The 17850-nt window shown below is 39.3% G+C and overlaps 1 protein-coding gene across 2 annotated transcripts in view; it reads left to right on the top strand.

Annotated features, from left to right (window-relative positions):
• Positions 1-17850, top strand: part of PUDP (pseudouridine 5'-phosphatase) — a 126305-nt gene that overhangs the window by 44923 nt on the left and 63532 nt on the right. The window contains exon 2 of one of the 2 annotated variants that reach the window (XM_067561002.1): positions 577-666. In XM_067561002.1, the coding sequence (XP_067417103.1) occupies positions 577-666 (90 nt within the window). Of the gene's footprint in view, positions 1-576; positions 796-17850 lie in introns of both variants that reach the window. The other variant, XM_067561001.1, reaches the window with a different exon arrangement.

Raw genomic sequence — 17850 nt, 5'->3', positions numbered from 1 at the left:
CTGCTCCCTGTTTTGTCATCTGCCACCACTGAGAACAGCCTAGCTCCATCCTCTTTGGAACCCCCCTTCAGGTAGTTTAAGGCAGCTATCAAATCCCCCCCCTCACTCTTCCCTTCTGAAGACTAAATAAGCCCAGTTCCCTCAGCCTCTCCTTATAAACCGTGTTCCAGCCCCCTAATCATTTTCATTGTTCTCTGCTGGATTCTCTCCAATTTGTCCACATCCTTTCTGTAGTAGGGGGCCCAAAAATGGACACAATACTCCAGATGTGACCTCCGCAATGCCAAATAGAAGGGAATAATCACTTCCCTCGATCTGCTGGCAATGCTCCTACTAATGCAGCCCAATATGCCATTAGCCTTCTTGGCAACAAGGATCTCAGCAGTCTTGCTGCACTTCTGTATTAAATGTGAGGGCAATGGTGATGTGTTCCATTTAGGTGTACCCCTGTGGCACCTGACAGATTGTCAGTGTGGCCTTCAATTAGGCAAAGTTTGGGTGCTCTTGATGGAAGAGCTTGATACTGATTCTGGTCTTGCCTATTACAAATGATTTTTCTCTCTCTCTCTTTTGCAGATACTGAGCATCTTTACACTGTGGTTTTTCAAGAAATCTGTGAGCGGTTTGGAAAGGCCTACACCTGGGATGTGAAATCATTAGTCATGGGTAAAAAAGCATTGGAGGGAGCACAGATTATTCGAGATGTACTTGAGCTTCCAATGACCAAAGAGGAGCTACTGCATGAAAGTAAAATGAAGCAGGAAAAAATATTTCCTAATGCTGCATTGATGCCAGGTGTTTCTCTTTAATATTTAAATAACTGCATATGAAATTATTTAAACACTGTCACAATTATATAGTTCTAAAAAACCTCCTTTCACAAAGCACCTTCTTTCACAGGCCTGATTTCTTCACTCTTGCCTTGACAGGTTTTGTTGAAAATTGTCTGTTCACTTGTTAGAAAGCTATTGGGAATGCTGAGAGCTTTTTCATATACATATGAAACAGCTGCTCTTCTTACAGGTTTTAAAGAACAGAAAAACACATGGACAGAATAATTATGCATGAAATGTGTACGTTTTGTGATCCAGTCTTTGCTTTTGAATGTTAGATAGCTGCTGTGTAATTCAAGAAGTTTGTTTTAAGAGGATGTGTGTGTGTACACTGTAGTGTGTTTGTGTAAAGTACACAGCGTTCATGTCCTTACACACATGGACAGATTTGTGTGTCTGTCCATGTGTATATGTTACATATCCCGAGTGCTTGAACTTGTAATCTTGCTTCCACTAATGAAAATTTCTTTCATTTAAGTTTATAGCATGTAATACAGGAGAGAGGGAAATTAGGTAAGTTTGAGCATGCAAAAGAAGAAAATCCTGAACTAAGTTTGTTAACAACATAGAATTTAATGTTTCTGGCGCAAACAGCAATATTTTATGGTAAAATGTAATGAGAGGTGGCAGAATAGTAAAGTCTAGGTATGTGCAAAGTAGCCTAATTAATGTAACCACAACAACCATAACTTTTGGAACTTTCTGCATTTTGAATGTTTGTTCTTTCTTCCTTTATGGTGCATTACCAGTAGTCTAAAATATTTTTGGTGGGGAAAAAGGAGAGCTGTGTATTTATATCTAATTTCCTAATATCCAGAAAATCTGAATATAATTTGTATGTTCAGCTAACACTCAGATGGCTTGGCCTCCAGAGCATGTACATTCATTATTCTTCAGCTTAAACACCTTAGATGCTCCGCCAGTGGTTCTTGAAGCCAACAAGTGAGCACATACCTGGATATCCATTTATAGTTTAAGTGCACATGTATAAACATAAGCGGTAAAATCCCAGCCCCACTGAAGTCAATAGGAGTATTGCTATTTACTTCACTGAAGTCAGGAATTTACCCAGCAAGTTTTCTACAGTGTACACCCAGTACTCAGTTTTTAAATTAACTGTTTTTCAAACCAAATTAAGTGACTAGTCCTCAATGAAAATTATACTCATCAGTTTTCAAACTGCAGCAGTTTTTGCTGTAGATCTATCTAAAAATGTGTTTAGAACTTTATACTATCTGAAAGGTTTGTTTGTTTTTGTTTTTGTTTTGTTGTTGTTGTTGTTTTCATTTTCTTTTTCCTTTTTACCCTTGCTGAAGTAGCTGAAGATACTTTGGTCCAACTTGCAAAGAAAAAAGTCTCCAGACAGATCAAGCATGGAACATTTTAGTGCCAGACATCAGTGTTTTGGAACATTCTCAGCATGTAAACACAAGATATTATAACTGAAATTCCTTTATAGCTTTTAACTGCTGTGCACACTCTATCCAGTAACCACTTTAATATGATAGTGAGAACATGTACTTTCATTTGTTTTGTTTCTAGTTCAGCATGGAAAGCTCAGAAAATCTTTTCTTTGGTTCTAGTAAGAGAAAAGGATCTGGGGGTAATAGTGGATCACAAGCCAAATACAAGTCAATGGTATAACACTGTTGCAAAAAAAGCAGATATCATTCTGGAATGTATTATCACGAGTGTTGTAAGCAAGACACAAGAAGTAGTTCTTCCACTCTGTTCCATGCTGATTAACCCTCAGCTGGAGTATTGTGTCCAGTTCCGAGTGCCACATTTCAGAAAAGATGTAGACAAATGGGAGAAAGTCCAGAGAAGATCAACAAAAATGGCTAAAGGTCTAGAAAATGTGACCTATGAGGGAAGATTGAAAAAATTGGGTTTGTTTAGTCTGGAGAAGAGAATACGAAGAAGCAACAGGATAACAGTTTTCAAGTATTTTAAAGGCTGTTAGAAGGAGGAAGGAGAAAACTTGTTCTCTTTCACCTCTTAGGATAGGAGAAGCAGCAATGGGTTTAAATTTCAGCAAGGGGAGTTTAAGTTGGACATTAGGAAAAGCTTCCTAACTGTCACAGTAGTTAAGCACTGGAATAAATTGCTTAGGGACGTTGTGGAATCTCCATCATTGGAGCTTTTTTAGAGTAGGTTAGACAAACACCTGTCAGGGATGGTCTAGATAATCCTTAGTCCTGGCATGAGTGCAGGGGACTGGACTAGATGATGTCTTACGGTCCCTTCCAGTCCTACAATTCTATGCATCTCATAGCAACTTTCAATCTTGGAGAACATAGCATAACATAAAAACAATTAAGCAAATAAATAAATAATAATTTTAATAATTTAATAAATTTAATAATTTAATAATTCTACCGTCTCCCTATCCCCAGAAAAAGGGCTTGCAAATTTTTATCTTATAAAATCCTTTATCTTTTTTACTTGGATTCATCAAATTGCTGTTGGTTTAGTTTTCCCTTTTGAAGGGAAGGATAGCTTTGATCTCCTGGGGCTTGTTAACTGGAGATCAATCAAAACTATGGCTTGTCAGCTGTTTTGTACAAGTAATGGGAAGGTCAGTAGTGTTCTGGATTGTGGAATGAGCAAGTTCTTAAAAAAAGAGAACTGTTTGCTAAATAAATGTAAAGGAATCTGAAATGTCTCTACATCCCTTACATCTCTTTAAAATTGTACATCTCATTTGCATTTAGACAATTTGGGGTCAGTGCTGAAGGCTGAACTAATTTAATGAAATCATTTGTCTTTCATTCTAGTTAAACTTTTATGTAGGCAGAAAGAAAATGTCTGACTCGGTGCATGGATGAGAATCTATGTTGTCAAAAAAATCATAGTAAAAGGAGCTTATCTAGTGGAATAGTGAAAATCTTCTGCACAGATTTGGCTACCAATCTAATAGGCATCTTCTCAATATCTGACAAAGATATGGGAGAATAGATTCAATTATCAATCTTGGTTTTCTATGCTCTCAGCTGTCGAGGTGCAGCCCCTTTGAGCAGTGACCATCACAAGGAGGCTTTGAAGGATGGTATCCTAACATAGGACCTTGAGAGTGATGGAGTAAAACATGGAGGAGATTCTCAGTTGTCCCGTCAGGGACATGGAGGTCTACCTCAGAAAAACTGTATTCCTTGAAAAGAACACAAAAATCTACAAAAAATATCACGAAGATGAAAGTCTGGACACATAGTAGAGTATAAGACAGTTCTTCTATGCTGTGTTTTAAAGCTAATTATAAAATTAATGTATGTATAATAGACTTCAAATACAATTTTCATAAGTCACTTAGACACTTAGGAGTGTAGTCCATGGGAATTAAGGCCCTAAATCCCTTTTGCTGTTGAAACGGGCTTGGTCTGCTTTCAGATTCTTTCTCAAGTTAGTTTCTGTTGAACTTCGCAGGTGGGTTGAATTACAATTACTGCTTTGAAGGGAGGCAACTAAGGTTGTCATGCCTGGAGAATAAGCCCATTGCCATTCTACTCCCAGCCAGGCAGCAGAAGTAGCTATGAGCTTCTTGACTCCCTTCATCAAAGGACGTATTTATTCTTCAATTTTTTTTGTGTTCCCATTTCTACTTTTCTTAAGTCTTCCTTATCTCAGCCATGTTTCAACTCTCTTCTCCAAGCAGTACTGAGTTCTCTGGGAACTTCTAACTGGGTTGTAAACAAAATGGCAGATCTGAAGAAAGGAAAGAAAAGAAAAGTCACTTTACTCTCCAGCTGCACAGGAATGATTCTTGAAATTCCATGGCAAGGCACAGGAAAACCAACTTGTGGGTGAAACTCCTTGTAAGGAGGCAGGATCTATGGTGAATTTTTTTTTCTGATCCCACAGGTTGGTAGAACGGTTAAATTGTTTCTAACAAAATGTATTTTTGTTGAAAAACTGCCTCGTTGAAAACTAAAAGTTTTACTAAAATTTTCTTTTTTCTTCCATTGCTATGTAACTCCTTACAACAGGGACATCAAAAATTGGTTATATTCCCACCTCCCTTTTTCTTCATTTGCATGCATACCCAAAACTAACATGTCCAGTAGAGGATTATTGTAATACAGTGGATAATATATTATTTGTAGATAGTAAGGGCTTGGTAAGTGATCATACACAAAATGTCTACATTAATGCAAATGTGCTAAAACACCTTAAAGTACTTTGCAGCACATCAAACTATAGCTTTCCAATGAGCTTGGGTGGCTTATTTCAGCGAGAACATATTTACATTAATTATGGGTAGCTGCAATATAAAGCTATTCAAAATGGTAGTCCAAAATAGCAAGACTTCATAGACTATATAGCCAAAATGGATCACTGTGCTCATCTAATTTAGCCTCCTGTATAAAAGAGGCCACAGGACTTCCTTCAATTTAATTCCTGTTTGAATCAAAGCATTTTTTAAATAAAAACATCCTGTCTTGATTTAAAAATTTCCAGTGATGGTAAATCTACCACAACAATTGGTTAATTCTTGCAATGGTTAATTACTGAGGGTTTTTTTCTTTTGTTTTGTTTTGGTTTTTAAATATTGCCTTATTTCTCATCTGAATTTGTTCTGCTTCAACTTCCAACCATTTTGGATATTAAATCTTGTTAGTTTAAGAGCCTTGCATTATCAAATTTCTTTTCCTCGTGTAGCTACTTATTTCTGTGATCAAATCAGTCTTCTGTTTGTTATGCTAAACAGATCGAGTTTCTTGAATCTTTCACTTTAAGGAATATTTTCCAATCTTTTAGACATTAATTGGCTCTTTTCTGAAACCTGTCCAATTTTTCAACATCTTTCATTAATTGTGGACACCAGAAGTGAATACAGTATTCTAGTAGCAGTTGTGTCACTGCCAAATACAGAGGTAATATAACTTCTATACTTCTACTGGAGATGCCTCTGTTTATATATCCAATGATTTTATTAGCCTTGTGGCCACAACATTACATTGGGAGCTCATGTTCAGTTGATTATCTACCATGAGCCCCAAATCTTTTTCAGAGTCACTGCTTCCCAGATTAGAGTTCCTCCTCCTATATGTATGGCCTACATTCTTTGTTTCTAGTTGTATGAATTTACATTTGGCTGTAGTAAGACACAGAGTTTGCTTATGACAAGCTTATGGAATGATCCAGATCATTCTGTATAAGTGACCCATCCTCTTCATTATTTACCACTTGCCCAAACTTTATCAGTGATGATTTTATGTTTTCTTCTAGGTTTAATTGATAAAAATATTAAATAATACTGAGCAGAGAACTGATCTCTGTGGGACCCCACTCAAATACTCTCTTTCAACTATGACACTCTATTTACAATTACATTTTGAGACCTGTCAATTAGCTAATTTTTAATCCATTTAATGTATTCCATGTTAATTTTGTATCATTATAATTTCTTAATCAAAATGTTGTGTGGTAGCACGTCAAATGTCTTACAGAACTCTAAGTATGTTACATTAACACAATTGCCTTTAGCAATCAAACTTGTAATCTCATCAAAAAAGATATCAAGTTAGTCTGACAAGATCTATTTTCCATAAACCTGTGTTGATTGACATTAATTATATTGCCTTTCTTAAATCTTTATTAATCAAGTTCCATATCATCTGCTCCATTAATTTTGCTTGGGATTGATGTCAAATTAAAGCTCTTCAGGATTTCACCACCCATTTTAATAAAAGAAAAGCCAAAATTACCACGTGGAGTTCTGGCAACTTGGACTGTTAAAAAATGTTGTTGACCAATCAGGGTTAGATCAAATTGTGAACACACAGCCATATAAGTCTCTCTCTCTCTTTTTTTTAATTAGGAGAGTCAAAAAGAAAAACAAAAACATTGTTATATTTACATTATTAAAAAAAAGATCCCTTAACTAGGGAATGTTTACATCAATGAAACAAATCTATAACCAATTTAACATACTTAACAAGCTGTCAAGATCCCTTTTCCAGCTGCTGTTAGATTGGTAGAAACACAGACTTTCAACAGTGCTTTCCCTTTACTGTATAAAGTCATTCTTCAGATCAAATATTCATTACATTAGACCCAAACACCCACTGTTGGGTATAGTTTATTTCTTACATTATTTACATACCCTGTGTAAGAGAACACACTGTCACTATAAACTGTACTTAACTTCATGGGGTCATGAGTGAGTGCAAGGGACATTCTCACATTGCCCTTTACGTACATGTTATCACATAACTTGGCACTCTCCAGGATGGAACTTGTTATTTTAGCATATCATTGAATCTCATATTGTCTCCTCCTAATCTAGCCGTGATTTAGGCCTAGAAAATGCTAGATTGACAGAGTTGTCAGGAAGTACCAATGGCACTTTCTCTTTTTATATTTCTGTTTGGTTACAGGTGTAATAGGCATTGTAGTTATGCCAAATTAATTCATGGGGTAAGTGGGGTAGCCTTCCAGCTATTAAAGAGATGTGGGAAAGGGAAAGAAAACTACTTGAAACATGGACCCAACTTCACCCTGAGAAGAATCTGTGCTATTGTTTAAAGTGCAGGAAAGTGAGAAAAATACATTAGTTACTAGCAGCCAGTTACTTCCCTGGGTTGGAAATTTAGACTAGATTTCCAGGTCTACTTTTTATATATATGAGTATAAGAATAATCATAGAAATAATAGAAAAGTAGGACTGGAAGGGACCTCAGTAGGTTGCTTACTCCAGTTCTGTCTCTGAGGTAGGATTCAGTATTATCTAGACCATCTCTCAGAACCATCCCTGACAGGTATTTGTTTAATCTGTTCTTAAAAGCTCCCAGTCATGGAGATTCCACAACCTCCCTAGCTAATTTATTCCAGTGCTTAACTACCCTTATAGTTACAAAGTTTTTCCTAATGTCTAACGTAAATCTCCCTTGCTGCAATTTAAAACCATTACTTCTTATCCTGTCCTCAGAGGTTAAGAAGAACAACTTATCACCCTCTTCTTTATAACAACCTTTTACCTACTGAAAGACTGTTACCCCTCCTCAGTCTTCTCTTTTCCAGACTAAACAAACCCAATTTTTCCAGTCTTTTCTTGTAGATTATAATTTCTAGACTTTAAATAAAGTTTGTTGCTCTCCTCTGGATTTTCTCCAATTTGTTCACATCTTTCCCAAACTATGTTACCCAGAACTGGAAACAGTACTGCAGTTGAGGCCTTATCAGTGCTGAGTAGAGTGGAAGAATTACTTCTTCGTATGGTGGTCCCTATCTGTATTCCACATGTGAGATACACATGAGCACTATGCACCTGAATGAGGATTTTTTGTAAGCAGTGTCCTTTGGCCTGCACATGCACCATTGCTCTCTTTGTGCTCCAAACCATGGGCATGAAAGGTGGGGCAGCCTGTGAAACCTCTCACTTCCTTCTTATCCCCCCTCATGGTACAAGTTAAAATCTTTGATGTCGTCAGCTCCCTTTTTACAGCATCATTTTAAATAAGATATTGCAGATAGTTAGTTTTAATATTATTTATAGTATACTATTACTTGTATTGTATAGTTGGATAATTTTTTCCCCATTTCTTTTCCACCAGGGACAGAGTAGTCTGAGTAATCTGGGATTATGCCCTATGTCCCAGGGTAAAAAAACTGTTTCCTGCTATTGCTCTTTTTTGGTGAGCAACAAACATCACCACTTCCTCTGCTTCCTGGGTAAGGCTCAATTTCTCCCATGTACAGCATCTTTTCCCCTCAGAACTCATGAAGGTTGGGAACTGAGACTCAGAAAACATCTCAAGGGGAAGACTATGAAGCTCCCATCAGATCTGGTCTTGGGAACCTCCCTGCACACTCCCTCAAAAACTCAAGGACAGCACTTTGCTCGCTGGGCAGTAATACCCCTGTCCCTAAGAGAAAACACCGTAGATGGAGTATAGGGCAATACTGCCTCCTCAGCTGTTTTACCACCGACGTCGTCAGAAGCCACTAGGCGAGAGACAGTGAGTTTCTAGATCTAGGAACCCAGCCTCTGCAACATCCATCACCACATCCTACTCTTACCCCCAAGTGAAGAGTTTCTTTTGATAGGTGTATCGAGACTCTTGCTCTTTTGCTGATGCCGCTTCATTTGCCTCCTCTGACATTCAGAGGCAGCCTTACCCAATTTGCCAAAAACTGGAAGGCCCTAACTACAGACAAATGGGTATTAGAGGTTATTCATGGCAGCTATCTAACAGTTTCTGGTACCTCATCAACAAAGTCCCTTCCAGTTTCCTTTTCAGGAACCATTCTCATGAGGAGATTCTATGACGAGGTGAACTCTCTTATCCTCAGGGAAGCCATAAAAAGGCTTCCAATTCAACATCAAGGGAAGAGATTCTATTCCCCTTACTTCTTGATCCCCAGAAAGAATGGAGGATGGAGGCCAGTTTTCAATCTGAGATAGCTGAACAGGTTTATTCAAAAACTGTAATTCTGTAGGCTATCCTTGGCATCCGTAATTCCCCCATTAGAGGAGGGCACATGGATTGTGGCTCTCAACAAGAAAGATGCAGCTTTTCACATAGACATCCACTCAGACCACAAGAGGTTTCTCTTTGATCCAGGAGTATTACCAGTTCAGAATTCTTTCCTTTGGTCTAGCTACAGCATCCAAGGTCTTTACAAAGTTTTTTTTTCTGTGGTGGCAGCCTGGGTGAGGAGAGAGGGATTTACTGTTTTCCCTTACCTCAGCAACTGGCTTCTGATGGACAGTTCCTACAAATAAATCACAAAGGCAACCTGTGTCCTGCTCATCCTTCAGTCTTCTGGGTATCTGCATCAATCACAAAAAATCCACATTGAACCCCATGAGGTTCATAATTTGTATAGAGGTGATGTTGGATTCAACTACAGCGAGAGCATATCTACATCTGGAGAGGTTTCAGGCCATGAGCGCTCTCATACATTAGGTCACTTTCAGACCCAGGAAGTCAGTCAGAATTTGCCAACTTGCTTTTCCCTCTTCAGTCACATGGCCACATGCACACATCCCTGTTTGCTGTTTGCCAGGCTTTGTCTTCACTGCCTACAAGCCTGGCTTCTCTCTGTGTAACTCACCCAGAAGAGCAACATAAATGGCAAAGTGACAATGACACCAAAGTTGTAGACTATTGTCTGGTGGACAAAACCGGAGAAGGTTTGTTTGGGGATGCCTTTCCTCACACTGACTCCCGAGGCAGCCATAGTTACCAGTGCTGCCCTCTTGGGTTGGGGTATTCACATGAGCGATCAGATGGCACAACGTGACTGGATCCCACAGGAGTCCAGAATAGGTATCAGTTGGCTAGAGCTCAGGGTGACCTGTCAAACCTGTGACACCTTCCTACCACTCATCTGATCCAGATATGTCCACATAATGATGGACAACAAACAACAATATTTAATATAAACAAGCAAGAGGTAGCGAGATCTCTCCTTCTGTGCATACAGGCAGTCACCTTCTGAAATTGGTTCATCAGCCGTCACATAATTATCTGCAGTATGTTTACTAGGGGTGCTAACCTGCCTAGTGAACTGCCTGAGCAGACATATTTCCGCAAATCACAAATGTGAGATCCACAATTTGATTCTCGATGTTTTCGCCCCATTGGGAATGCTGGTCTGAGACATTTTTGCCTGTGGGAGAACAGGAAACTTCCTTGGTACAGTTCCAGAGCACCCTGGGCCAGGGATCGATGGGAGATGTCCTACTCATGTGTCACAGGTGTCAACTGGGGTGTGCCTTCCCTCCCATCCCATTGATACTACAAGTTCTACAGAAGATCCACCTAGACAGAACTTGAGTCTTCCTGATTGCACCCACCTGGCTGAGACAGTTCTTCACTCTGTTCACCCACCCATGAACATTCCCCATGTTACCGGATCTTCTAACACAGCACAGGAGCAGATTCAAGTACCCAAATGCAGTACTGTTGCAACTCAGGGAATGGCATTTGGTGGTGTCAGAACTAGAGTGCTTGTGTTCTAAAAGGGTGCAGTCTGTCCTTAGCCAAAGCAGAAAAGACTCTATGAGAAGCTGTTGCTTAGCAAAATGGAAGCATTTCTCCTCTTGAGCTCACCAACTCAGTTTGTCTCCAGAATCAACCAGGTTCCCTGCTATCTTAGAGTATCTACTTATCCTTAAGTCTTCAGGTCTTGTGCACAGTTATCTGAGAGTGCATCCAGCAGCAGTCAGCACTTTCTAAACTCTGGTGAATAACCATGCCATATTCACTCTTCCTGTCAAAACTAGATTTCTGAAGGGAATTATCAGATCCTTTCTACTATTGGTGAAGTTTGCACCTCAGTGGGACATCGGTTTTGTTTTATAATCACTCACTGAACCTCCCTTTGAGCGTCTAGTTACATGCTCTATAACCTGTCTGTCCATGAAGTTGGCCTTTCTAGTAGCCATAATGTCATCCAAAAGAGTCAGCAAGCTGGGAATGCTCATGGCGGACCCACCATTTACTACGTTCTATAAAAAAGGACTTGTGCCTCACCCTAGATTAATTCCTAAAGTAGTTTCTGAGGTTCATGTTGACTCAGGTAAGCCACTACAGCCACACGCCTCTTATGAAGAGAGACAGCTGCATTCTCTGGATGTTTGAAGGGCTTTGGCTTTCTTATCTGGAAAAAACAAAGGATGTTAGAAAGACATCTAAACTATTTGTTTACATAGCAGAGCAATCAAGGGATCAAACTCTATCGACACAGACTGTTTCAAAATGGATCTCAGGTTGTATTACCATTTATTAACAACTAGTTTATATTACCCTCCAGAGGTGCTGAGGGCTCATTCCACTAGAGGGAAAACTACTTCAGATGTATTTCTGAGAGACTCACCCCTCCTAGAGATATGTGGGGCAGCTATTTGGAGCTCTTTGCTTACCTTCATGAAACATTATGCTCTAGTCCAGTTGTCAACTGTGGATACAGCTGTAGGGGCAGTAGTACTACAGTCAGCTATCATTTCCGTATCATAGAGCCATAGAAGATTAGAGTTGGAAGGGACCTCAGGGGGTCATCAGGTCCAAACGCCTGCTCAAAGCAGGACCAACCCCTACTAAACCATCCCACCCAGGGCTTTGCCAAGCCACACCTTAAAAACCAATAAGGATGGAGGTTCCACCACCTCCCTAGGTAACCCATTCCAGTGCTTCACCACCCTCCTAGTGAAATTTTTTTTCCTAATATCCAACCTAGACCTCCCCCACTGCAACTTGAGACCATTTGCTCCTAGTTTTACTACCACTGAGAACAGCCTAGATCCATCTTCACTGGAACCCCCTCCCTTTCAGGTAGTTAAGGGCTGCTTTCAAATCCCTCCTCATGCTTCTCTTCTGCAGATTCTCATACTTCTAAAGAACATTTCATATTGAAAATGAAACAGTTGAACATAGCAGACGTTTCTAAGGTCTACTGAACACTAGATCTAGCAGTTACAGCAAATGGTGGATACCATATTACTCTCTAGTCATCACAGCAACACTACCAGTTTCACTTGAGGATTGTGGGCATGTGCAGATAATACATTATGATTCCCAGGTCTGTAGAGAATCAAATTACACCAAAAACATTTAAAAAAACCATTTGAGTCTTGGCACAGTCTGCTCTACCCTCTTTGTGTGGAGTGAGTATTTTGTTTTCCTTGGGCACATTTTTGTGCTAAAAAAGCTACAAAGGTTTCTACTGAGAATTGCTTTCATAGTCTTAAAGGATTATGATCAAATCAACCAGAAATCCAGTAAAGTTGCCAGAGGTCTGAGTGGTACTGTTAGCTTTTCTTTGATTAAAAAGGGTGATGAAATCTTGAAGAGCTTTAGTTTGGTCTGACATCAGATTCAGTATAGGAGTTATAAATGATTTGGAAATAGAGCTGGGCAGCCTTTGCAAAAGAGGTTATATTTATCCTCAAGGTTCCCATTTATGCACAATTGGATATGACTCAGGTTGATATGGATAACACATACTTGATTAAGTACCCTAAACAGTACAGTGTATATTTACAGTCTGTTGTATTTTTTTGTCAGCAATCTCTGCTTCCCTCAACTGTGTTCATAGGCTGCTTGTCTTGTTTTGGATGTCTTAGCATCAGAATGAAATGGATTAGAGTTACAATCTCTGAAGAGACTCAGTTTCGGTGCTTCAGGGATCAGGAGCCTAGTCCACTTCACTCTTCTGCTTGCACACTCAGAAGCTGCAGGACAGCCCAATACTGTTGCGAGGTACAGGACACAGCATGGGAGCAACATTTACATTACTGTGGTGATAGATGTGGCATGAAAACCTAGTTAGAATGAATACAAGGAGGAAAGTAACCATGAAGATAGTGAGAGGAGTGAGAAGCAGTACAAGGAGAGGGGGTTGTAAGTATATAGGGAGGAAAAGATGCATGCAGCATGAGTAAGAGGAAGACAGAGAATTGTAAAGGGTGAGAAGAGAAATAAAATGAGGGCAGGGAGAAGAAGAGGTAACATAGGTGAACAAAATAGCACAATAAGAATCAAAGCTTTATAGATAGAACATGGTCAGTAGTATATTTCATGAGAAAACAAACACAATTTAGGGTAGATTAAAAAAAAGGGGAATTCTTTTCCATGAGAAATTTGGAAAGAAATGAAAAGTTTTCATTTTGTTCAACATTTTCCCTAAAACTTTTAGATTCAAAACAATTGAAACAAAAAATGTCCATATCAAATCAAAGGACGGATGTTGCGTTTAGATACCTAGGCCTTTAATAAAAAATATTGAGACTAAAAATATTAATGTGTAAAGGTCCAAATTAGATTCTGAAATTCACACCTTACTGGCCTCAGTGGGGAAGGAAAGGGAAGTGAGTTTCCATCTTTGCTCTGATTGTTGTTTTGAGTGGAGACAGTTTCTGCAAGGCTGGGCAATAAACATTGATTCATACTGACACAAAATAAATGTTCTCAGAAGAGTGGGTTTTTTCAATTGTTTATAATTTCATTTAGCACTGTTTCCTTCAAGCCTAGCAAAGTACAGACTCTTTATTAAGGATTACACTTATGCTACAGTTCACTTTTCAAAATGTGGTCATTTTTAATGTAGCCCAGTTATATATAAAAAAGTTGGGGGGAAAGTCTCTGTTTTATCTCTCCTATGCGTGTGCTTGTGTATATATATATATTTTAAAAATGACTGAAGAGAATTAATTTAAGCAAATTAATTAAATATACATATTTAGCGAAAATCATACGAGTTCAAAACTTGAATATTCTTCTTCAAGTGCTTGCTTATGTCCATTCAGAATTAGGTGTGTGCACGCTGCATGGACTGGTGCCAGACGTTCTTCCCCTAGTGGTATCCAGAGGGCTGGCTCTAGTGCCCTCTGCAGCGGTGTGCATATGCGCTCATATATAGGTCACTGTTGGCCCCCCTCCCTCTCATTTTCTTCTTACTGCCAATGACTGTGCTGGAACACTCTATTGCTCCTGCAAGTTCTAGTATTCCTAGCAGGGTTTTTTTTTGTATTTTTAGTGTATATAGTTGTTGTTTAAGAGTTTATCATCTGGTAGTTAGTTAGTTGTTTATCCAAGGTCAGGGCATGTTCCAGTCCCTGGGTTTTAAACCCTGTACTTTGTACAGGAAGCCTATGCTGTTGAGCAACCCTCACCAGAGCTGTTTGAAGTGTCTGGGAGAAACTACATGATTGAGCAGGGAAAAGTGCCACTGCTCGGCCTAAGTTCAGAGGATCCTGTTGGAGATCAGGAAGCCTTCTACTAGGGCATCTTATTTAGCCAAATGAAAATGCTTCACCTGCTGGGCAACGAGTCCAAACATGTTGCCGACTAAATCTTCTATTCGGATGATCCTGGACTATCTAATTCTCATCTATTAAGGTGCACCTGGTGGCAATTTCAGCCTTTCAGCCTTCTGATCCAAGGCAGACTGATTTTCTCCCATGGAATGATGTCCAGATTCCTCAAGGGCTTGGAGAGACTTTTTCCTCTGCTATGAGACCCAGTCCCACAGTGGGATCTGAACCTCATCCTCTCAAGACTCACGCATCTGTCCTGGAAGGTAACATTCCTGGTGGTGATTACCTCAGCACGAAGGGTCTCTGAGTTAAAAGCTCTAACCTCAGAATCACCATACACAGTTTTCTTCAAGGACAAGGTGCAGCTTCGTCCTCACCCAGCATTTCTGCCGAAGATTGTTTCCCACTTCCATGTAAATCAGGACATATTTCTGCCAGTGTTCTGTCCAAGGCCTCACAAATCCAATGAGGAGAGGCATCTCCACTCTCTCGGTGTGAGGAGAGTATTAGTTTGCTACACTGACAGAACCGGATCCTTCCGCCGCTCCATGCAGCTCTTCGTTGCAATTGCTGACCAGATGAAGGGATGCCCAGTGTTGTCCCAATGAACGTCGTCTTAGATTACAGCCTGTATTCTGACCTGTTACGAGCAAGCAGGGGTCATGCCCCCGGCTTCCCTGTCCGCCCACTCCACAAGGGTGCAGGCATCTTCAGCGCGTGCCTGAATCCTTCAGCCCGAATCCTGGCGCGTGCACCCATTCAGGACATATGTAGACATTACGTGGTCCTCAATACATATGTTTACGTACCACTATGCCATCACACAGTAGGCGTGGGATGATGCTGGGTTTGGTAGAGCAGGGCTACAATCATCACATATATGAACTCCTACCCACCTCTGGAGGCACTGCTGGTAAGTCACCTAATTCTGAATGGACATGAGCAAGCACTTGAAGAAGAAAGAACGGTTACTTACCTCGTAACTGTTGTTCTTCAAGATGTGTTGCTCATGTCCATTCCACAACCCATCTTCCGTCCCTCTGTCAGAGTTCCGGCAAGAAGGAACTGAGAGGGAGGGAGGTTGACAGTGCCCTATATACAAGCACATACGCACACCATTGTAGAGGGCATTAGAGCCAGCCCTACTGATACCACTAAGGGAAACATTTCCGGCACCAGTGCAAGCAGCGCACACACACCTAATTCTGAAAGGACATGAGCAACACATCTTCAAGAACAACAGTTACGAGGTAAGTAACAATTCTTTTTGAAAACTTAGTATATGTAAACATTGAGTTATAACGGAAACTGAAACCACCTTAGCACTAGTGATAGCTACTGTTGTTTGTTGTAAATTCCAGGCTGCCTTACCATATTGCCCAATTGCATCAATATGAGAACAATAGCACATGCTAGGGTTGTTTTGTTTTGTCATGTAAATGTTTTTTTACTAATCAGATTGCCTTAAAAAACCAGAAGGATTAATAATAAATAATTACAGGGGGAAGGAGAAATAAAGATGTAATAGGTAAGGTATAAAAAAGAATATTCTTTACTAAATTACATCTCCACATTCCATAAACATCTCAAAGTATATATAAAAACATTTTAAAATTATCTATTTTTGTTTGTTTTTAAAGAGAGATTTGCTTTTTTTCCCCCAAGAAGAGAAAATAAAACATTCAGACAAGTTTAAGATAATGTGCAGCCTTCACTATATTTCATGTATATAGCCTGAGGCTTCCTGTACTAACTGAGTTTCACTTGAATCTGAAAATATTTCTGGCTTAATCTGTGAAAATTCCTCAGTGAATTGTTTGCTTTAATTGACTACAGTTGGTGCTTACTTTTTAATCAAAGAGCACTAAAATTTAAAATGATGGTTTTAACTGAGAGTGGTTTTTTTTTAAATGGGGTAGATGTTACAGTATTCATTGTCCTGACACAAAGTAAAACAGTCTGAAAGACCACATTATAACTGTTGAGTGTCTTTATCACTGTAATTTTTTCCGGCTATAACAAAACTTGTTCAGAAATATACAGGGAAGCTAATGTACTTGTAAGTGTGACCAGATGTTCCAGATTGCCTGAAACTATCTCAGAATTGGGTTCACTGTCCTAGATGAATGTCACCTGCATGCCCTAAAGAGTTACTTGTCAAGAATGACAAGCCCAAAATTGAACCACCTTGAGAGATTATTTTTTTCTTCTAATTGTCTTTCCTGGTTCCAGAAAATGTTAGTTTCCAAATATTACAGTAGCAACACTTACCTCCACCAGTTTCCAGCTTCTCAGCTGGAGACCTAATAATAGACCTACAGTACTTCGTGGGTTTCTTCGTAATCGCAAAATGCTCAGAGAGCAATATTATTGCATATTTCAATATCCTGTTGGCCCCCAAAGAAGGAGTAAACAAGTGGTGCAGAGTCATAATGTGTTGTGGTATCCATACAGTTTATTTAACTTGGGTCTTCTGACCTAGAAAGGAATCCTTTTAATGTCCTCAGTTTTGAAGTTTAATATGAGAAATAATACCTTCTCAGTTTTCCCCAGATGTCACTTAGCTTAAGCTTCAAAGAAGGTCCCTGGAACTTGCATTAATCTTTTAAGAGATTTTATTGCAGGAAAGTTCATATTATCCTTTTAAGAATATTAGCGGATTGTTGCTCAGAAAATATCTAATTGATGTACATTTAGAAAAGACTAGAGAATTGGATGAGTAGAAACCTCTGAAGAATACCAAAAATTATATGGTTGGAAGAGGATAAGAATACTTCTCTCCCACCAGGTCTTTAGTGTTCAACAGTTACAAAACCACTTACTCCTCCAAATGCTTATTCAATTTACATTAAAATAAAAATGGATGTGGCACTTCTCTGTGGCAATTTTGGTACTGTCCTTAGTGTCACATTCTGAATGTATCCAATCAGCAAAAATAGCAGTAACCAAAGAAAATATTAAATAATTTACTTTTCACCCTGTCAATTTTTGGACAATCAATGGGAGTTTGCCATTGATTTAGATGGAGCCAGTTATTTTTTACTTAGATTTTACGTCAGAGTGAGTAGACGACATACCGTGGTTTTAATGCGTGACAACTGACTCCATGTAAAAGTCCTCTTTCAAAATAATGGCATAGTAGCCCTAGAACAATCAGGAAGGGACATGTTGTCTCCAGCCAAGCCGTAATAGCTTTCTTTTTTTCTGGGACTTCTTCAGTGTATGTTGTCAGTGATCAATGAAAGTAAAAGAGGA

Source organism: Emydura macquarii, unplaced genomic scaffold (genome assembly GCF_026122565.2).
Source record: "Emydura macquarii macquarii isolate MOO-44397 ecotype Brisbane River unplaced genomic scaffold, CSIRO-AGI_Emac_v2 contig_2362, whole genome shotgun sequence".
NCBI lineage: Eukaryota > Metazoa > Chordata > Testudines > Chelidae > Emydura > Emydura macquarii.
Note: the sequence above shows the minus strand (reverse complement) of the source record. Positions and strands in the feature narration are given on the sequence as shown.